Source organism: Notothenia rossii (assembly GCF_949606895.1).
Source record: "Notothenia rossii genome assembly, chromosome: 3".
Classification (NCBI taxonomy): domain Eukaryota; kingdom Metazoa; phylum Chordata; class Actinopteri; order Perciformes; family Nototheniidae; genus Notothenia; species Notothenia rossii.
Window position 1 is genome coordinate 10397330 of NC_136901.1, and position 21722 is coordinate 10419051.

General features: G+C 41.9%; 4 protein-coding genes across 8 annotated transcripts in view; 2 read left to right on the top strand and 2 right to left on the bottom strand.

The window, feature by feature from the left end:
• Positions 1-255: 255 nt before the first annotated feature.
• Positions 256-6039, bottom strand: LOC307031563 (gap junction beta-2 protein-like). 5 transcript variants are annotated; one of them, XM_079668768.1, is made up of 8 exons: positions 5494-6039; positions 2772-2819; positions 2625-2678; positions 1931-2102; positions 1693-1845; positions 1200-1348; positions 916-1122; positions 256-606 (listed from the first exon to the last, which is right to left on the bottom strand). In XM_079668768.1, the coding sequence occupies exons 1-8, from the start codon at positions 5508-5510 to the stop codon at positions 519-521; spliced, it is 888 nt and encodes a 295-aa protein (XP_079524894.1). In that variant the 5' UTR covers positions 5511-6039; the 3' UTR covers positions 256-518. The 5 variants fall into 5 exon arrangements, with proteins under 5 accessions (XP_079524894.1, XP_079524895.1, XP_079524897.1 ...); XM_079668769.1 differs by having other exon boundaries at positions 895-1122; XM_079668771.1 differs by lacking the exon at positions 5494-6039 and having other exon boundaries at positions 2625-2673; positions 2772-3012.
• Positions 4856-6761, top strand: sap18 (Sin3A-associated protein). Its single transcript, XM_079668783.1, has 4 exons — positions 4856-5088; positions 6049-6158; positions 6240-6362; positions 6472-6761. The coding sequence occupies exons 1-4, from the start codon at positions 5017-5019 to the stop codon at positions 6626-6628; spliced, it is 462 nt and encodes a 153-aa protein (XP_079524909.1). The 5' UTR covers positions 4856-5016; the 3' UTR covers positions 6629-6761.
• Positions 6762-7266: 505 nt separating this feature from the next.
• On the top strand, positions 7267-10141 carry rtraf (RNA transcription, translation and transport factor). Its single transcript, XM_079668773.1, has 8 exons — positions 7267-7435; positions 7923-8047; positions 8138-8237; positions 8855-8935; positions 9049-9137; positions 9231-9299; positions 9415-9463; positions 9555-10141. The coding sequence occupies exons 1-8, from the start codon at positions 7375-7377 to the stop codon at positions 9707-9709; spliced, it is 729 nt and encodes a 242-aa protein (XP_079524899.1). The 5' UTR covers positions 7267-7374; the 3' UTR covers positions 9710-10141.
• Positions 10142-10226: 85 nt separating this feature from the next.
• nid2a (nidogen 2a (osteonidogen)) overlaps positions 10227-21722 on the bottom strand; it is a 37586-nt gene continuing 26090 nt past the window's right edge. The window contains exons 26-46 of the mRNA XM_079668728.1: positions 20940-21073; positions 20729-20834; positions 20442-20575; positions 20259-20364; positions 19529-19662; positions 19318-19423; positions 19031-19164; positions 18843-18948; positions 18259-18392; positions 18053-18158; positions 17805-17938; positions 17608-17713; positions 15743-15872; positions 15559-15659; positions 15290-15462; positions 14996-15125; positions 14738-14909; positions 12929-13086; positions 12570-12693; positions 12375-12487; positions 10227-10854 (exon numbers count right to left, since the gene is read on the bottom strand). Of these exons, the coding sequence (XP_079524854.1) occupies positions 10844-10854; positions 12375-12487; positions 12570-12693; positions 12929-13086; positions 14738-14909; positions 14996-15125; positions 15290-15462; positions 15559-15659; positions 15743-15872; positions 17608-17713; positions 17805-17938; positions 18053-18158; positions 18259-18392; positions 18843-18948; positions 19031-19164; positions 19318-19423; positions 19529-19662; positions 20259-20364; positions 20442-20575; positions 20729-20834; positions 20940-21073 (2552 nt within the window). The 3' untranslated portion in view covers positions 10227-10843. The remainder of the gene's footprint in view (positions 10855-12374; positions 12488-12569; positions 12694-12928; positions 13087-14737; positions 14910-14995; positions 15126-15289; positions 15463-15558; positions 15660-15742; positions 15873-17607; positions 17714-17804; positions 17939-18052; positions 18159-18258; positions 18393-18842; positions 18949-19030; positions 19165-19317; positions 19424-19528; positions 19663-20258; positions 20365-20441; positions 20576-20728; positions 20835-20939; positions 21074-21722) is intronic.

Here is a 21722-nt window from a genome sequence, read left to right on the forward strand (position 1 = left end):
TCCATGCATCTGATATAAATGAGAATACAGTACAGGTTGTGTCCTGTTACATTGTTTTTTTTTAAATTGATGAGTCACATGGTTAAATGCATGTTAATGGTTTTGACTGCATTTGTCTATATTCTGTGTGATTTGTTTGAAACTGCACCACTAAATAATTTGCAACAAAGTCAATCCATAGTTAGTCAGTTTCCCAGACAGGAGCATCCTTATTATCATGCAGTGATTTAATCAAACAGTTAGACTGACACATAGTTAAGATAAGATGAAACTTTATTTGTGCTACAAAAGTAGGAAACCGCAAGTGCATTCAGTGAATTAAAGTTTTAACATACAATCTTGTCAATATCATGTAAAAAATACAGTTTCCATTCTCTCCACCCCTTGAACTAAGTATCATAGAAAATGTTCACTTTTTGAGTTGCATTTAAAAATGTTCTTGATCATTCATATGACTTGTAATCATTCAGCTTGAAAGTCTTTCTTCTTCATGTATTGTCCATCTTGTTGCTGCTTCCTCAGACTGAGGCTAGTTTCTGAGTTGTCTTATTATGCATCCTCTCTCTGCTGGATCTTCTTTTTCTCTCCTTCTGACCACAGAGACTCCTGAAAAAGAAGACGTTTTCAAGCATTTAAAGACTCCCTTTGATGACCAAGAGAAAGGATGCAGGACTTCATTTCATTTCATCGTTTATTTGAATAGGGACAATGCACATTAATGAACACTTTAGACAAATAATGCTTCAAGTGTAAATATGCCGGATTTTAGCTTTGAGCTAATTCCCATCCGTAGTCCCTGACATACAACATATAACAACATGACATTTGTAAACAACAAATAAATACATGATATGCAAAAGAGCAAGAGCAGCACTTCAGACTTTAATGAATCACCTGACTGATTAATGCCTCTACCTAGTGACAGCCTTGGCAACAAGATATGACAGTTCAGCCATGTTGAGGACCATGCAGATAGAGGAAATGGTGGCCATGAAAACGGTGAAGATGGTTTTCTCCGTGGGGCGTGAGATGAAGCAGTCCACCAGGTTAGGACACGGCCATTGGTCACACTGAACCAGTCGAGGCATATGGAAACCATCATACACTACATATAGAGCATACCTGGAGAGACAAAGATGCAAACTGGTGCGATTATACCAAAACCAGTAATATGGCACACAAAAAATTGCAGAGCATACATGAAGCCTCCTTCAAACAGCAGCCTGAACAACAGGCTGAAGGCGTACGTCCACCAGAGGGCGCCAGCTATTGGGAGTCTCCGTCTCTTTAGAGTGTTCAAATCTTCCTCTTGGCATTTGTTGCTGAGGAAACTAGATCTACCTGAACCCTGTAACACAAGATGTAACATAACGTGATGAAAAGATACAACTAAGACCCAACTACCTAATACATGACCAAATAAAGCATGCCATGACAAGAACACAGTATAACATGGGTAGAGGAAGCATAACATGATAAAATAAAGCAGGAAATGGCAAACAAAAGTTAAAAGATTATACGATAAAGCACATGACAAGATAAGAAGAAAAGACAAAACTTGAACAATTAAGCATGAAAATTCAAAAGGAACAAGATAAGACAAGATGACCCATGTCAGGACAGATGAGACATGGGCTGAACAGGATGTTTGTCTCCTGCAATAACAGCAGACAAATCCAACAGTACACACACCTCTAGGAGCCTCTTCCTATCGCTTTGGTTCCGATAGGCCACATACATTGTGACCAGGAGCGGTGGTGTGGAGACAAAGAGGAGCTGAAGACACCACAGACGGATGTGGGAAACAGGGAAGAACTGATCATAGCAGACGTTTTCACAGCCGGGCTGCAACACAGACAGACACAGATTGTTTCAACAACACAGACCAGTTAAGTTCATTTACTGCTATTATTATTATTATTACTACTACCTGTAGTGTGTTGCAGGTGAAGTCCGACTGCTCGTCCCCCCAGACGCTCTCAGCGGCAACAACCAGCACCATGACTCGGAAAATAAAGAGCACCGAGAGCCAGACTTTGCCCAGGCTGGTGGAGTGGCGGTTAGCTCCGACTAACTGAGCGTAGAGAATTGGCCAAGACATCCTGTGGGGAGAAAATAGAATGATTACACAATTATGACTTGTCAGAATAAAGTCAGGGGATTTATGTACCAGGTTCGGCTGGTTTCTTTGAACTACACATCTGACAGCACTGAGGGGAGTTGAGAAGGCTGGCAGCGGCAAGAGATAAAAGCTGCAGAGACAGGCGATGAAACAAAAGAGAAGTTTGAAAGAAGAAGAGGATGTGAAGGAATGAGAGTGAGAGGAGGAAGAGAGAAGGCCCGGTGCCAGACTGCATGTGAACTGATGAACCGCTCTGCCCACTGTGGACTGTACCGAGCCCATTCCATGAGAAAACACACTGAACACACTGTACTGACCCACACTACTACACTGAGCATCACCATTCACATACAACCTTTGATTCACTGACTATTGTATGGATACCATGGAATATTCATGAAGAGTTTCCATTTGTTAAACACTCTCCAAGACACATACCGTATATATGAATAATTGAGGATGATAATAAAAGTCAACCAAAAAGAAAGAGTGGTTTTCTCACCTTGTGTCTGCAGAGTCAGGTTGTTTGCATGAATATGTTCCACATTGTCCTTTTCTTACAAAGAAACAAACAATCAGATCACTCTCACATCATGGAAATGAATTCCAATTGAATGTACTGAGTCTCAAATATTGAGAAAACACTAACCTGCAGCTCCGCCTTCCTTTGTGGGGAATAAAAGATACACATCCAAGTCTGCCAGAATAGTATGAGGAGACTTCCCGTGAGACTTTCAAAATAAACCCTTGCAGTTGGAATGTTTTTGTGTTCCAATGTTTTGGAGCAGCAACGCAAACATGTTGGATTTTGAAGTTATTTCAATGTCACTGATTATAGACAACTTTTATTATACTGGGTTTGTCACTGTGAACGGATGGTGGGATTGTTTCTGAGATATTCAGCGAATGATGAGAGCAGCTAAATGTTAGTGGAACATGAAGATAGTGGGCACAATCAAAGAAGAAAGGACACAATCGTATTGGAGTTTAAGGTAGGTGTGTGTGTGAGATCCCTTTGTGACGGCAGGACACAGGTAGCGTTAAACTGACTTTTCAGAGTCCAACTTGGACTTGGCAGAGACAGGCTGCAGGAAAGTGCGCTCTGTGTGCTGCTAATGACTGTGGCTGATGACATTTCTCCACTGTTTGTTGAAGTGTGGGAGGAACGCAAACTCCCTCCGTTTACATTGTGCTTTCTCACAAATCCAAATGAAGACTTTAAGGGAGGTCAGGGGCCGTCGTGGCCTTCACCTTCAATATGGCTCAAAGAGACACGTACCAACCAGGAAGAGACATAAAGTAACCACAAAAAAATATAAAATGACTACAAAGCGATCAAATCTATACTGCAAAGAGAAACAAAATGACTACACAGATGCACAACATGAGAACAGAAACATGAATCAACTAAAAAGATATTTAAAATAAGCAAAAAATGATTACAGGAAGATACAAAACGACTACAAAGAGACACAAACTGACCACAGTGACAAAATGATTACAATAAAACTCTAAAATGGCGACAAAGAGACACTAGGCGAAACAGATGACCAGAGACACAAAGTGTTACAAAAAGTCACAAAAGGACACAACTCAACTACAAAGAGATATAAATGTACCTTCAAAGATTTTTAATGGCTTCAAAAAGACACAAAGTAGAAGAACAGTCACAAGAACGACCACAGTTAATATTAGTTTTCATTAATAAAGTCGGCTGAGTATTGGACAATGTAAACAAACACGGCTAAGGTTGAGACAGAGAGGGCGTCAGTGATTCTAATGGAGTCATTATCAGAATAACACTTAGTCCTGATGCATATCAATGAATGGATATTAGTGGCAAGACCGGACTCAAAGACACACTGTCTGATCTCTCAGCCAGGACAGAGCTAAAGAGAGAAACAGAGGGAGAGAGGATGGAGGATTGTTTGCAGCGGCTCACACAAAGTGAAGGATGAAAAGGAGAGCTGATTGTTAGAGTAGATCCTGATTAGCCTGGCCAAGAGGAGAACAGAGGGGGCCAGTGTCAGGATACACACACTGTACTACACTCACAAATGTGTTTCCAAGAAAGTCACACACACACACACACACACACACACACACACACACACACACACACACACACACACACACACACACACACACACACACACACACACACACACACACACACACACACACACACAAATGAGTGAGGGGGAGCAGCATGTGACTGTTCAGTTCTGCTGGTGGACTTGGACACTTTCTGAATTAAAGTCTGCCAGACATCCTAATGATTTTTGCAATTTACAGATTATTTTCTCTTGAACAGAAAACTATTTGCGGGGTCGAATTTGGAGAGGATTTCTTAGGCAGACCTGTAATATGAAGAAGGGAAGGGAATTTCTTTTTGAGCGGGAAGATGCTGCAAGAAAGCCCAAACAATATAACTTCTCATGCATACATCTTACTTTGGAAAATCTAAACAATACAATTATTAAATGTGTACATTTGTTCCCATTGTGTGTCGGAATACTGACTGAAAAATCATAGTTTGTAATGAGGATTTGATACTTCATATGGTTTGTGTAAATGATGTTGCTTTAAATTAAATAATACTTTATTACAGAAGGATTACAAGTAAATCCAATTTATTTCCGACTTTATCACATTTAATAATAAAGAAAAATACCATATTACATCATCTTATGCAAAATGATGCAGTCGTTCTCACTCCAAAACAATAGAGGGCAGTAACTTCGCGCTGGTGAGAGTCAGCTGTACCACCGCGGAAAAGGAAACCAAACCGCCATTCAATCGTTGCTGCACTAGCTACGAAAAAATATCAAAGCAAGGTGGTAGAAATCCGTTAACGTTACCTAAGTGCATTAGTATATCGACAGAAAGTAACAATGGCCCTAGAATCGAGGATCACACAAGAAGAAATTAAGAAGGAACCAGAGAAGCCCATTGACCGAGAAAAGGTATACAGCTGGATATAAAGTCTTAAGTCCGGTACAACGTTAGCTTGTTTACGTTAGCTCATTAGCTCTATGGTGAGCTAACGTTACCTGGCGCTGCTAGCCAAAAGTGCTAACTGTTTGGAGACTGGTTAGCATACGTTGAAGACTGCAAACAATTAGGACATATGCAGGCATTTTTTTCCTCCGTGAAATATTATTTAGGTCTCTTCACTACCGGTAAATACTAGGTGATTGAATAGTAACTTAGCATCTGCAGCGTGCTAGTGCTAGCGTGCTAACGTAAGTGCTAGCATGCTATGGGAAGCTAGCAAAATACAGGTTTCTACGAAACTGCTATATTAAGTTAACAATATATGACTATATCAAATGTCATAACACGAGTACTTTGCTATATTTGTAAATTACCTCAGTTCAGTTGTCATGGCGGGTTTTAACGCACTTTGTTAGTGTAGTGCACCCGATAATTACAGTGGTGCATTAGTGAGATATCCACAGGTGATTCTAATATTCACTGATTAATTAGTGGTGGACAAAGCTAGTTCAATGAGTACACTGTGTATAATTGAACATTCAGATACTATCAAGACTATTAGTCAAGTTCAACACCTTCTATGGAAACTAATGGTATTAAAAACTGTTATCTTTTGTTGTTGGTAACCACTATGGGCAGCTAACAATCAAAACCCCATCACTGTCAAACAATGCACATGAGCATACCATATTATTCAGGGCCATCTTTCATAATGCACTGTGTTATCCCAATATTAATGTGTGTGTGTAATGGGTTCATATCCAGGGTTTCATGTCAATTGTTGTAGTGAGACAACATTGGGTTATTTAAAGGAATCACTCTATTTTAAATATTTAGATTAGTTAATTTAACTGTTCATATCCGCCTGCTGAAATCTAAATAGTTTACTTCTCTTTATATTGTTAATTTGATGCTTATTCTTGCTGCAGACTTGCCCCCTTCTGCTGCGAGTATTCACCACCAACAGCGGCCGACACCACAGAGCAGATGAATTTGCCCGTGGCAATGTTCCCTCCAGCGAACTGCAGATATACACATGGTGAGATTGCAAACTCTTTTATTTTGATGTGTCAATTGAACATTTGACAATGTTGAGATTATAAGACTGTGTGCTTTTCAGGATGGATGCTACTCTCAAGGAGCTGACCAGCCTGGTGAAGGAAGTGTATCCTGACGCTAGAAAAAAAGGGACCCATTTCAGCTTTGCCATTGTCTTTCCTGACCCCAGAGGGAAAGTGTACAGGTGTGTATTCCACTACATTTGTTTGGCTCATGGAGCTGAACAGTTTCTTTATACCCTGGTGATTTTTTGTAAACTATATATTAAAACCTGTATCTGTCCCCCCTTACAGGTTGAAAGATATCGGCAACACTTTATCTGGCAGGAAGGGCGCCGACGACTCCATGACGTTGCAGTCTCAGCGCTTCCAGATTGGAGACTACCTGGATATAGCTATCACCCCCCCAAACAGAGCCCCACCCATCAACCCACGCATGAGGCCCTTCTGAACATAAACACCAACACATAATGTAACACACATCAACATAATTCTGTTTTTTTGTTTAATTTTTTTCCATTGGATGCTTTTTAGCTTCATTTTATAAAATGTGACGTGTAATAATAAAATGGTCATTTTTCCAACATGTCTGTCCTTTTCTGTGTAACATGCTGGGGGATACTATAAAGAATCTTTTTTTTTTTTTCAAATTGTTTATTAAACAACACTAGTATTTTTTTAAATAATCACAATTGTATAATATTTAAGGCAGTATATGTATTCCAACTAAACCTATTTGGAGTAAGAATTCCAGGTAAAACCTCAGTGATGTTTAACATTTTAAAGTTTGAAAGCCCAATTAATTAAATTGTAACTGCTCTGAGATTCTGTAAATTGGAAACTAGTGGAACTATTGAAGTGTCATTAACACAATTATGATCAATTTACAAGTTTAAAATGCCGCTGCAGGAATGTTAAGTCTAGGAATTTATACAAAATTAAATCTGCTCTTAAACGACAAATAATAATTAAAAGAAAACGTCTTTTGGCATTGCTGTAATATAACCAGCTCTTGGGTCATTGTTCCGTGTTGTGCAGATGGGCATGAGGGAGGATCTTATTTTGATACTTATAACCGGAAGTTGTATGGCCGCGCATGCGTATTGCAACATACTGACAGCTAGCAGAGAAAACAGCCAAGCTAGTCAACTATTAGCTAAAGAAAGCAGCTATTTTCACACAAAAACATACGTTGAAATGTTTAAGAGAAAACTGACAGCGTTAGACTATCACAACCCCGGTGGATTTGACTGCACAGGTGAGCCTAAACATTTCAAGGAGCTGTTTAATGTGGGTCAGTGGGCTAAACGTGGAGCTGGCTAACGTTTATGCAGATAGATCCTGTCACTGAAGACGACATGCCAGACTCTATTCATAAAACTTTTATTTATTGTAGCTTTTTGACTGAGATACCTGTAGGACTATTAGGACACGGTGTGAAACTTCTATACACCTCACACTTTTATTCGGCTTTACTTGCTTAATGTATTACTTTGGGTCTACTTTTTTATTGGCATATGTTTACTCTCATACTTTGTAAAGTCAACTTGAAAATGACGCACACTTTTAATAATTTTCGGGCTGCAAATATCAATTAACCAATGCTAATATGTAAAGTAAAATGCTAGCTTGCCCAAACGTAAATGTGATGCTCTGTAGAGATTAATCAATGTATTCAGTTTGCCTCTATTACTATTATTGTACTGCATGAAGCCATTTGTACAAACGGTCTCTCCTCTGCTCAGATGAGACTCAGTACAGAAACTGCATCGTGTGGCTGGAGGACCAGAAGATTCGGCATTATAAGATCGAGGAGAGAGGAAACTTGAGGAACATCCCGAGCTCAGACTGGCCCAAAGCCTTCCACCAGGTCAGACACTTTGACATGTAGAAAACTCCTGCTGTGTTGAGCTATTGTTGTGAGTTGTATCATGAATGGAGTGCCATTTCGTGTGTGCAGTACCTCCAGGACCTGAACTGTCCGTTCGGAGGTGAGCAGCAGCCGGAGGCAGTAGACTGGTTGCTGGGCCTGGCTGTAAGATACGAATATGGAGACAATGGTGAGAGGGCAGTATGTGTGTGTCTCCTTTTTGAACTCTGACACACTGTTGCGTCGTTACTTCTTCTATGTAATACTGAGGGTGACCAGCAGATGGAGACATTATAAAAGGAATAATATGTTCTACTAATGCCAGCTCATCAGTCACAGTGAAGTTATTATTTGACAGTCAAATTGCCAGACATTGTATTGAAATCTATGGAACCCAATATCCTTCAGTAATGCAAAGAAATACAATCATATCATCCTTGAAGTCAACATTTCTCATGAAAATGACTTAGTATCTAAATAATGAATTTGTTTCTTAACATAATGTCAACATTTCTCTAAATGATTTTTGAAGCATCTTAATATAATGAACTGGTGTTGCAAATAAATGACTTGTTGTAGAAAATACAATAACTTAGTACCATAAAAATAATGCCCAAGTGTCCCAAAATAGTGACAAATTAATGACATATATCATAACTTTTGAGAAAGTTTCACATTACGACTTACAGTACAGCGTTTTTTTTTTCAATCACAATTGCTCCAATAGAAAACCAAGAAATACATAAATGTTAAAAAATCTTTATATTCCTGGTTAGATTCTCACCCTGTTTTTATTTCTCTCCTCAGTGGACAAGTATAAGAACTGTAAGCCGCTGGCAGCCCCCACCAACAGCGACAAGGCAGTGGACCCCCTCCTCAACCTTGACGGTAAGTAGAAACACTTCCTTGCGTCGTTGCACTTTGCTTTCACGCATTCTTTCTCTGTTCTCCATGATGCCTTTGATCCTGAGTGAAAGACGACAGTTGTTTGTTTTTTCCAGGGGACTCACCAGATTTCAAAGCAGGAGTGACAGCTCTGGCTAACATCCTGAAGATACAGCGTCATGACGACTACCTGGTGATGCTCAAGGTTAGACGTGTTCTCTTTGCTGTCTTCATGACTTAAGAATACTTATTTAATATGCACATGTCATACTTACCAGTTTTCATGAACTCCTGCCAGGCTATTCGTATTCTGATTCAGGAGAGACTCTCTCCAGAAGCCATCACTAAAGCCAGCAATAATAGAGAGGTATTATAATATTATCATTTATATCATATCTAAAGATTCCTATTTCACAAGTTCTTAAATTAAAACCCTCCAATTAATGAACTATATCTGTAACATTTGTGTCTCTGTTTCCCAGGGTGTTCCAGTGGCTTTAGACAATCACGTCTTGGGTTTTGACACTGGAGGTGAGTGCTGCTTTTTAAGAAGGATTCAAAAAGGAAGCAAGAGGAAAACATACAATCACGGTTTATTCATTTCAAATGCATTTTCTCTCAGATGCCGTTCTGAACGAAGCGGCTCAGATCCTGCGCCTGCTGCACATCGAGGAGCTGAGGGAGCTACAGACGAAGATCAACGAGGCCATCGTCGCCGTTCAGGCCATCATCGCCGACCCAAAGACAGACCACCGGCTGGGCAAGGTCGGCAGATGAGAGCGAGGAGGAGGAGGAGGAGGGGGGACGCTGGAGGAAGAAGGGAGGGGCTGAACCACGGGAGTTTTAATTTGATTTTGAGAGGAGAAGCCTTTGTTGGAGTTTTGTATTTAATTTATCAGATATGAAGTAAATGCCAAATTTTCACATGCTGTCTTTCCTTTTTGTACTGCAGCATGGAGGAGTTTACACGACACGTTAGAATAGATTTTGATTTAGCAGATTTCCGCTAACATCTTCATTTGTATTAATTCTGAGGTAGAATGGTGTGATCATCTCCTGGTTGTCTGTCTGGTCGTCTCCCTCAGTGGAAATGACAGAGAGGCTGATGAAATATTCTAACGGTTATATTTGTATCTTTTGTTTCCAGAGGTTATTTTGAAAACGTTGTTGCTGTGTGGGAAATGTATAAATACAGCTTAGAGATTGGCATCTGTGCTCCTCGTTTGGTTTTTCATATTTAAAGAAGCATCGGGGCTGGAAATAAGACACACAATAAACAACAAGAAAAAAGCTGTCAAGTACCAAATCACATTTTATTGTTATAAATATCACATCTTATAAAAAGATAAAGATTTAAAAAGTAGTAGTAGTAGTAAAAATATTTGGCAAAAAAAGATTGTAACGTCTTTTCATGGTGTGTGAAATACAGATTATGACTGCTGTGATGTGACTGAGGGAAACATTACAATCTGATTACAGTAATCTGATTACAAGAACACTTTTCTGTCACTCAACAATGGTAATGGAACTTGAAAATGACAGTGGTATCAACGTCTCATCAACAAACGTTCTCTCTTACATTTAAAAATCAGGTTTCATTGTTCTGTAGCTTTAATCGAAAGATAAACAACTGGCGTACAAAAATACAGTAAAAAAAAACAAACTAAAAATGAGGTATAAAACAAATTTACAAAACATTTATTTGGGGGTTATATCTTTAAGGTGAGATAATGGGCTCGGGGTCAGGGGGGAGTGGAGGGGATGTTAATTTGCTGACAGTCGAGCTGGCAGCCACCATCCCCTTTTTCTTCGGAGGGACACTGGAGACACTTCTTCAGGAGGTCCTACCCTCCGGTCGGGAGTGGGCCCCGAACTTTAGCACCAGAGGACCCTGCAGCTGCCGCTCTGTCGTTAGTGGCTCCCTGAATCACACGGGTCAAACATTAAAGGAGGGAAACTAACTCATGAGTTACATGCTGCTGGAATGACACGCCTCCTTGTCTTCTAGCTTGTGGAAATGAAGAGTAAAAGGACAGATTTTCTCTTCCTGTGTGAATCCAACAGGGACAGGATGAGAGGCTGCCGTGTCCTAATGACAGAACAAACAGCCTCCGCTCCGAACAAAGACCTGCACTTTACAGCCTGTGGTGACTGAATTACCTCCGTCGAGAGCATGTGTGTTCATGCGTTCAACAATAACAGCTTTTAAGCCTCTTACAAGCAGCTCCCTAACCTGTAGCAAGTGTTCAAGAGCCGTCATCATGGTCACAATTACACCACGCGTCCACGCTTTGAAGAGAGCGGCTGTTATGTAGTCTGAGGCTTTAGAGAGTGTGAGAGGACATTCAGAGCAACACACAGCCATTTTGAGACGCTCAAACTCAAATCCCTATCTATCGTGAGCAGATTTTGACGCTCTCTGCAGATGTGTGTAGCTCCGACGACAACATCTGCCAAGGTGCTACTTTAGGGATTATCCTGTGCTTAGAGGGCTACTTTGTACTTTCAAGGTGTTTAACGCCAGGCTTTGAAATGACTCGGAGCCACCTGCAGACATCAACACATCAGACATGACACACACAAACACAAAATGCAGGCGGAGGGTCGCAGGCAGCTGTGTAATCACTGTTCCTGAGTGGAGGTGAAGTCACCACACACGGTGCAGGACGGCTGAGCCAGCTGTGTGATCACTGTTATCTTTGAGCAGGGTGATGAAACACCAACCTCTGTCTCTTCAGGACACTCACTGTTTACTTTATCTAACCTGATCTGATGTGGTTCCTTTCTCAATTATTTGACTTCATTTTTATTCCTAACTTTACTCACGAAAAGTACAAGCACCTCAAAATTGTACTTAAGTACCGTACTTGAGTAAATATACTTTGCTACAATACGCCACTTGTTTTATGTTGATCACTGGTTTGGGTTTTTATTTGTAAATTGAGCAACTGCCACACATCCTAATTTCCCCTGTGATAAACAAGTATTTGAAATGGACAGCCCCTCCCTCACATTGATATGCATGGTCCTCATGGGATAAAGCAAAGTGTGAATCTCTATCTCCTCTAACACATGTGTCACCTCAAGTGTGTTTTCAGGCTTCTTTCTTCTGTCTTCCTTCACTTGTACAGAGTGTGTGTTGTCCACCTCACTCAAATTGTTTCTTCTGCTAAGCAGCCCGTGTAGACATCGTTAAAGAAGTTCATATCTCCTGTGTGTCCTGCAGCTGTGTAGGGCTAACTGTGTGTGTGTGGATGCAGCCTTCAGGGTTAAGGTGACATCAGGTGGGAGTCGACTGATGTGGTGACACTGCACACAAACCAATGAGCTCACTGTCTGCTGCACCTCCAAGTCAGTGTGGGTGTGGGGGTGTCATTATATGCAATTACACATCTGAGTGTGTAAGTGACAGAGAGTGATAGTGTTTAGCATTTCACAATACCTGATAGACACTGGGTGGTTGCTATAGCGATGCCGTAAAGGTGAGAGCGCTGGTCAGGCAGGAACTCGTCCATGATCTGACTGCTGTCTTTGTTCACTGCGATCACTCCGTCCCTGAGAACACACAGACAGTGTGAGCAGAGCTTCATACTGGTCAGAAACAAACACACACACTCAGATATATGAAGATGGCTACCTCCTCCAGTCAGTGTAGTAGAAGTGGTTCCTGTAGTACACCATGCTGAACGGGTAGTTGAGGCTGGGGTGGACCACTCTCCGGTTGGAACCATCCGGGGACACACACTCTAACCGCTTCGTACCTGTGAACAGAGCGAAACGTGGATCATCCTTCTGTTATCCATGGCTTCTTAGATAATGTCTTTTGAAGCTCAGATATTAGAAATTAAAACAGTATATGAGGTGGCAGCCTGGAATATGCATCTCATTTGAGTTGTTTACCGCCTGCTTACAGTTAACTAGATGCACACCCAAAGGGAAAGCCACATTTCTGATCAACAGGAGACACTTTATGACCGTTTTGGTGGGGGTGTTTACCTGCATCGGCCCAGCAGACCTGAGAGGAGGAAGAGTCGTACGTGAGAGCGTTGGGCAAACCGATGCCGTCAGACACCACCACCTTGCGGTTCTGTCCGTCCACTGAGGCAGACTCGATCTTCGGAGCCTCTCGGTTCCAGTCGGTCCAATACAGAGTGCTGCAGAGAGGAAAACAGGGGGGAGGGATTATAATATTTATCACTCTTAATTTCAAGTGTATCCAGGCTGGATAAACAGCTTTTTAAATGTTTTTAAACAACCTCTGGGATCTAGCTAATATAAGGAGACAAGAGGAAAACCGCACACACGCAAACACACACACTCTCACACACACACACACACACACGCAGGGTATATAAAGGTACAAGGGCACAGGGCCCTAGGGAGCAGCTGTCTCGCGCTGATGAGGTCACGGTCAGGTTACTCTGAGCAACATGCAACCTTTGCCCCCCTGCAGTTTAGTTTCATCTCAGACAATATGGACCACACTGGCTGACAGAAATATCCAATCTCAAATAAAGCAGTTTAGGCTTATTTCTCACGATAAGTTTCTGTGAAATTGTTTTTATATTTCAAAAGCTTCAAAATGTTGGACTGCGGGATCATAAGAGAGCTTCAGGCGGAGTGTGTGTGGGCTGCTGATGAAGCCACGCTGCTTTTCGTCTGTAGATGATGGTGTACATGTGAGCAGTCCGCTGGGAACTGCAGGTAATACACACCACATGAGCAATCAACTTACACACACATACAACATGTGTTTATGAGTCTGTACGTTAATTAATCTGAACGTATGGCTGAACATATGTTTTTGCATTGGACACATGTACGTGCTTTTATAAGTGTGTGTGTGTGCGCGCGTGGACTTTCTCTGTGTCTGCTTCAATGTGTGTGGTTATGTCTCCCTTAGTGTGTGTGTGTGTGTGTGTGTGTAAGGGCAACATGTGTTGAAATCACAGAGCACATGCTTAATCATAAGTGTACCCGTGTGAAGCAGTAATTACCTTTAGGACACACTCACACACACGTACTTGGCCTTCAGTCAGACTGTAAACTTTCAAACCAATAATTTGAAACACACATTAGAAGTTTTATGATTTGGGTTATTGCTTCGATGTTTAATCATTTGTATCCACCGCAATAACACACACACACAAGCACCGTCTCTCTCTCAGACAAACACACATGCACACACAATAACACATGCATACCTGTTTATTCTGTGATTAGTTGCCATGATGAAAAGCAGATGTTATTCCTGTTAGTCTGAAAGATGTGTGTGTGTAGGATTAATAGCATCAGTAAATGTACAGTTTTCTTGGAACAGTTTGGTGCTACACTATAATTAACTTCTATGACAGATTATCAAACATGTGTTTTTAAAGGGACACGTCCTTGTTCCTGCGAGCGTCTGTCTCACTCCGATGAAGTCGTGTTACTCAACAGGACTTTCTGCCAAATAGCTTCACATGTAACGGGCACTGTACTAATGAATGAGACACAGACCTGTCTGAGGACTTTAATGTGTTTGTCATGGCCGTGATAATGGTCTGAAGCCATCTGTGCGTTCCGCTGCTCATGTAATACCCCTGTGTGTACGGTGCAGTCTCACTGGGCCTCTGTGGAGTACCTCCAGGATGTTACACTTGATCGTGAAGAGAGTGTGGGGGAGTTTGTTTGTTTCTTGCTCAGGGAAGAGATGTTGGCAAATCCAGAAGAAACCGTCCCGAGGCTTTAGAAGTGCAGCTTTTGTAAGTTGAATAGCTGGTGTTTGCGCGTTGCCAAAAGAGAATAATAGAAGCTGGTGTTTACCCAGTGGAAGAGACCACTATGATGGCTCGAGGGTTGACCAAGTCGGAGTCAAACAGCGTCCGCCTCCCGCTGCCGTCCAGGTTGGCGCTCTCGATCATGTCGGGGTTCGAGTCGACCCAGAACATCAACCTGCGCTTTTCATCCACAGCCAAACCCTCGGGACTGACCAGATCTACGCAGAGCAGAGAGGGTTTAGAAATCATTTAAAACATGCAACTGATATCAAGGAAATGAAGGAGGGTAGGTGTTGGTTCTTACTCGCGTTAATGAGGATCTCTGGCTCGGCACCGGCCGCAATCGAAGCTCTGTTGATTGTCCTTGCAGACAAATCCGTCCAATAGACCTGGTTGTCTTTGCAGTCGTAGGCTAAGCCAACAACTATGGAACCCTGGACACACACATATGAATATGAGCATAGAGAGATAAGAGGCTTTCAAAATGGGAAATAATGTCAATATTTTGCAACACAAAGTTGTAATGATCTACGTTTAACTAAGAAAAAAGACACCAGAAGTAAAAATAGAAGTAAATCTGGCTATGTTCATCCCTTACATGTAGAGTCAGTAGTGTTTTGGAGCGGGCTCCATCCAGTCTGGTCCCGTTGAGAGGCAGCGCTCCTATCTTCTGTCCCTGAGCGTACAGCAGTGTGATGTCAGTGTTTGGCGGAGGCGTCACATCTGGGCGGGGCAAGGGGCGCACGGTGGGCGGGGCCACTGAGGGAAGGCCTGGGACAAGAGTGGATTGGTTAAAAAAAAGCCACGGTTGGTTGGAAAATCAGTTATTTTGACCACATATAAACAGACAGGTAGAAAGGTGCTTACAAGCAGGTTTGACCACATCATGTGATCGGGTTCCAGGAACCTCGCGCCCGTCCTGGTCCACACACCAGCAGTACGTAGTATCTCCGTAACACTGGACTGGACTGAGAGACAATTTGCTTTCATTAGTAATTTGTCATTAAAATAAACAATTTCATCTGCTGTTTTTTCTTTCTGTGATGTGTACCTGAACAGTCCGTCCGACTCGCACTGAGGCACGTATTGTTGAGCCCCTGGTTTTCCACCATAGTGCTCGATCAAACTGGTCCTCCATCGCTCACACACACTCTCGGGGTGCTGGGTCGGAGCCACGGGGCCTGAGGGGGACGGCAACCAAACACACCCAATTATGTAAATGTTTTTAAAGTTACATTTAATTCTACATTGTTTTAAAATGACAATTGAGATCACATTCTGTTGTAACTTGTTTGTTTACAAGCTCACACACACATCTTGCTTTTGTCAATACTGTTTACCTTGTAAACATCTCTTTAATAACTCACTTTATAGGAGAGCTTTAAAAGTAAACCTGAAACCACTTAAGGCCTCCACTAATGTTTATACTGGCCCCTCTCTGGCCCTCTGTGCATTTCCAATGTGAGAGTGCAGTTGCTACACTAAGGAGATGAGATTAATATGTGAAAGAACAGTGAGAATAGCTTTATTGTGAGAGTTAAGAGAGGTTAATACTGACTGAACTATTAGAATGATGTGTTTCCAGCAGGATGTATTGCAATCCAGTCGTATGATTCACTTGGTTTTACTTCAATTTACTGTTTGACCACATGACGTTCTTCCCAGAAATCAACAGCATGTGGACTGTCCAGTAAGTCAATGATATTTCCACTTAGGGCTGACTTAGTGTGTTGGCAGTGAGCTGTGTCACTTATGTGGGCACACACATTCACGAGTTGAATGTCTATGTTTGCCTGCATCACGTAAACTTCTACATTTGGTACGGATGTAATTTAAGAATCCATCTGAAATTGTCAAATTATGGGTTTCCGTTCATGCAAATCATGTTTCTGGGTTCCTCTCCTGATGTGGAGCAGAGGATATGAATGTGGGCAGGAAATGCGCTCGCCTCCCTCATCATGGACTATTGGTCTGTGGTCGTGCTGTGCAGCTTCCAGGTGGGAATGAGTGCCGCTGAATACGAGACGGAGCAGTAATGACTTCAGATAAGACTAAAAAAAATGCTGAGCACAGTGTGTGTGTGTGTGTGTGTGTGTGTGTGTATATGTGTGTGTGTGTGTGTGTGTGTGTGTGTGTGTGTGTGTGTGTGTGTGTGTGTGTGTGTGTGTGTGTGTGTGTGTGTGTGTGTGTGTGTGTGTGTGTGTGTGTGTGTGTGTGTGTGTGTGTGTGTGTGTGTGTGTGTGTGTGTGTGTGTGTGTGTGTGTGTGTGTGTGTCTGTGTGTCTGGGTGTAACACTGTTTTTGTAACTCAGCTGGTCGAGCAGCCTGTCTTGTTTTGGTTTGGTTGTCTAGCAACAGCTGGCAGCTCATCCTACCACGAAGTGACCACTTTAGATGTTTGGAGGGTCATAAATGGAATTTATAGCCAGAGCTGAATTTATAGAAAGGCCTCTGTGTACATTAGAGTGTGAGTGAGAGGGCGAGAGAAGACCACAGGGTCAGAGGGGGAGAGAGAGAGAGAGAGAGAGAGAGAGAGAGAGAGAGAGAGAGAGAGAGAGAGAGTTGTGAATTTTCAAAGGGTAATACTTGTTTGTTTTTTTCAGTGCAAATGCTTGTTTTACACTGCTCCTTGTTCTAAAGTGTGCTTTCTAGTAGCAACGCAAACAGCTTATTTGCGAAGTTTTCTTCTTGTCTGAAACAAGATATTATTATGTTATGGAAGTAAAATAGTCAAAATCGCAATGTTTATGCCTACAATGTCTCGTCACAAAGAAATCATTCTTAATTAGATGAGAAGATCACTTGTCTATCTATTGATCTTCTCATTTGACTCTTTCCTAGAAAGTAAATTACCATAGTTTCCAATCCCATTTATTCTGAACTGTATTTTGCCTGGACGCAGAAGTGACGGTCTCACCTGGTCTGTCACAGTCTCTAGGCTGTGTACCAGCTGGAGTTCTGGTTCCTTCTCTCTCCTGCCCCGTACTGTCCACACACCAACAATGTCCAGTGGAAGTGTGGCACTAAAACAAAAAAGAAAGAAAATGTCGGTAAAGAGTCATATTAAACAATGGAAATAAACAATAACAAAGCAGGTGTGTTGTCGATGCCAACCTGGAGTCGTAGGTACTGTCCGTTAGCGTCACATTGAGGCACATGGGCTCCTACTACAGGATATCCCTCTTGAATGGTAGTCTGAGCTCTCTCTCTCTGGTGCTCACAGTGAGTCTTAGGACGCTCTGGCTCATCTGGAAAACATTCACAAGTTAAACAAAGTTATTACACATACAATATGTTTAGGAAAATCACAAGTCATACATTGCATTCATCAGGTCATTTATAGCTATCATACGCAGTCTCACCGGGTCTGTCACAGTCTTTAGGTGGTGCACCAGCTGAAGTCCTGGTTCCTGCTCTCTCCTGTCCCCTATTATCCACACACCAGCAATGTCCAGTAGAGCCATGACACTGAAGCAGGGGGAAGATCAGGGGGACATCTTTCAGGTTATACGTCCACAATTCCAATTTACTCCACAAGTTTATCCACAAAGTGTCTGAAAGTGTTTACCTGCTGTGATATGTACTGTCCATTATCGTCACACTGAGGTACATAAGCTCCAACAACAGGATATCCCTCTGCACTGGTTGTCTGCACACCGTCTCTGTGGTGCTGACAGTGAGTCTTAGGGCGCTCTGGCTCATCTGGAAAAGAGTGATACATTTTTTACAAGTCCATAGATAACACAGGTGTTATTTTAGGATCATACCCTGCATGGGCTACTTAAAGATTTTCTCTTCAGTCCATAAGGCTCATTATCAAATCTTCACAGTAGATTATTTAGCTTTAACAACATTTTGCTAGCCGTAAATAGCATTCAAAGAAATATATCAGCAAATACGAATTACAGATGCAACCGACTTGCCTGCTATCTAGCATCAGCTGGTTACTAATCTTCACCCTCTCATCCAAATATGGTCATTTCTGGCGTTGAATAACCAAAATGGCGACATCCAAAATGTCAAAATGTAAGCTTCTAAAAACAGTCCACAAACCCAAGCCATCACGGGGTCTACGTCAACTGCTTTCAAACAGTTAAAGGACTCAATACTTAAAAGTGTGTATGCAACAGCAGCTAGACTTAAGAGTCTCACCTGGTCTGTCACAGTCCACACGTTGTGTATCAGGTGAAGTCCTGCTTCCATCCTTCTCCTGTCCCCTACTGTCCACACACCAACAATATCCAGTTGAATCGTGACACTGAAAAACAACAATGATAGTTTAACAATAACAGAGCCCAAACAGAGGCTGTGTGTCTCTATACATTAGGAACAGATCTTACCTGCTGAGATGTGTACTGTCCGGTGGAGTCACACTGAGGTACATACACTCCCAGAAGAGGGTATCCCTCTGGGCTGTGTGTTTGAACACTGTCTTTGTGCTGCTCACAGTAGGTTTTAGGACGCTCTGGTTCATCTGAAGATTTCAGATTCAGCAATAGTAAAAACAGAGTCAATACATAATAGAAATAACCAATATGTAACCAGTTAAACCTTTCCACAAGTTCTACTTCAGTGTATGTTGTGTTGGAGCCCAAGGGACGCAAAGAGAATAGACCCTTCCCCTAACCTGGTCTGTCACAGTCTTTACGTGGTGCAGCAGGAGGAGTCCTGGTTCCTGTTCTCTCCTGTCCCCTTTCATCCACACACCAGCAATGTCCGGAGGAACCATGACACTGTAGCAAAACAATAACAACTGATGTTAAATAGGGCTTTACTTTCATCACATAACTCAAGGTTGCATTAAATGTATAGATTCAACTCTGTCACCAGACGCTGACCTGTGATGATGTGTACTGTCCGTTAGCGTCACACTGAGGAACATAAGCTCCAACTATAGGATATCCCTCTGGACTGGTGGTCTGCACACCGTCTCTGTGGTGCTCACAGTGAGTCTTAGGACGCTCTGGCTCATCTGGACAGATTAAGGTCAACAGGTGCAGGATTATATGCATTTTCTTGTATCTAAGTTATAAAAATACATAGAGTAACACTAGACAACATTTAGACATTAGTCATATGTTCTTGATCTTTGTAAAGTTGTTCAACATCTGGAATGTTTGTCCCTACAAGAATAAAAAGATGTCTTTAATCATTTTGTGTTTTAATAATGATGTCCTTCACGCATAGGCTACTACTTACTGCTGGTTGTTTAGCCTGAGCTTTGTGTAAGACCTACACATGTACTTTATAAAGGCCGATTTCAGAGAGATGTTAGGGGAAGTGTTTATTTCTGACATCTCAAAGTTAAAAGGGCTGAAAGTCATAAAATCCATTCAGCAGGTAAAAATCACAAATTGATAATTATCGTTTGACGATTGTAACATATACTGTACACACAAAAGGTACTTTTTCATGTTTTTTAGTTCATATTACTGCCAACATGAAAGCTTCTAACAACAGTTCACAAACCCAAGCCATCACAGGGTCTACGTCAACTGCTTTCAAACAGTTAAAGGACCCAATACTTTAAAGTGTGTATGCAACAGCAGCTAGACTTAAGAGTCTCACCTGGTCTGTCACAGTCCACACGTTGTGTATCAGGTGAAGTCCTGCTTCCATCCTTCTCCTGTCCCCTACTGTCCACACACCAACAATATCCAGTCGAATCGTGACACTGAAAAACAACAATGATAGTTTAACAATAACAGAGCCCAAACAGAGGCTGTGTGTCTCATTAGGAACAGATCTTACCTGCTGAGATGTGTACTGTCCGGTGGAGTCACACTGAGGTACATACACTCCCAGAAGAGGGTATCCCTCTGGGCTGTGTGTTTGAACACTGTCTTTGTGCTGCTCACAGTAGGTTTTAGGACGCTCTGGTTCATCTGAAGATTTCAGATTCAGCAATAGTAAAAACAGAGTCAATACATAATAGAAATAACCAATATGTAACCAGTTAAACCTTTCCACAAGTTCTACTTCAGTGTATGTTGTGTTGGAGCCCAAGGGACGCAAAGAGAATAGACCCTTCCCCTAACCTGGTCTGTCACAGTCTTTACGTGGTGCAGCAGGAGGAGTCCTGGTTCCTGTTCTCTCCTGTCCCCTTTCATCCACACACCAGCAATGTCCGGAGGAACCATGACACTGTAGCAAAACAATAACAACTGATGTTAAATAGGGCTTTACTTTCATCATATAACTCAAGGTTGCATTAAATGTATAGATTAAACTCTGTCACCAGACGCTGACCTGTGATGATGTGTACTGTCCATTAGCGTCACACTGAGGAACATAAGCTCCAACTATAGGATATCCCTCTGGACTGGTGGTCTGCACACCGTCTCTGTGGTGCTCACAGTGAGTCTTAGGACGCTCTGGCTCATCTGGACAGATTAAGGTGAACAGTTGCAGGATTATATGCATTTTCTTGTATCTAAGTTATAAAAATACATAGAGTAACACTAGACAACAGTTAGACATTAGTCATATGTTCTTGATCTTTGTAAAGTGTCCCTACAAGAATAAAAAGATGTCTTTAATAATTTTGTGTTTTAATAAAGATGTCCTTCATGAATAGGCTACTACTTACTGCTGGTTGTTTAGCCTGAGCTTTGTGTAAGACCTACACATGTACTTTATAAAGGCCGATTTCAAAGAGATGTTAGGCCGCAGGGGTCGGCAACCCGCGGCCCACGGGCCGCATGCGGCCCTTTAAGGTTTAAGCCCTCTGCTCTGGCTCCCTTGAGCTTAGACAAAAATAAGAAGAAAATAAAAGTACTTGTAGGACTATTTATATTTTGTTGCACGGTTGAAAATGTTTCGTATCTTGTATTTTGAGGTGATACTGTGACACATAAATAAAAAACAAAACGGTTTTAATTAGGTCAACTAAAATATGCGTCACATCCTGTTACGGTTCCGCGCGAGCGGCCGAGCGCCTTTTCCTCCGGGTGAATAACCTGACCCCCGGCTCGATGAGCGAACTATGGATAAATCAAAGTAAAGTACCGGAGGAACACAGGATTTAATTCT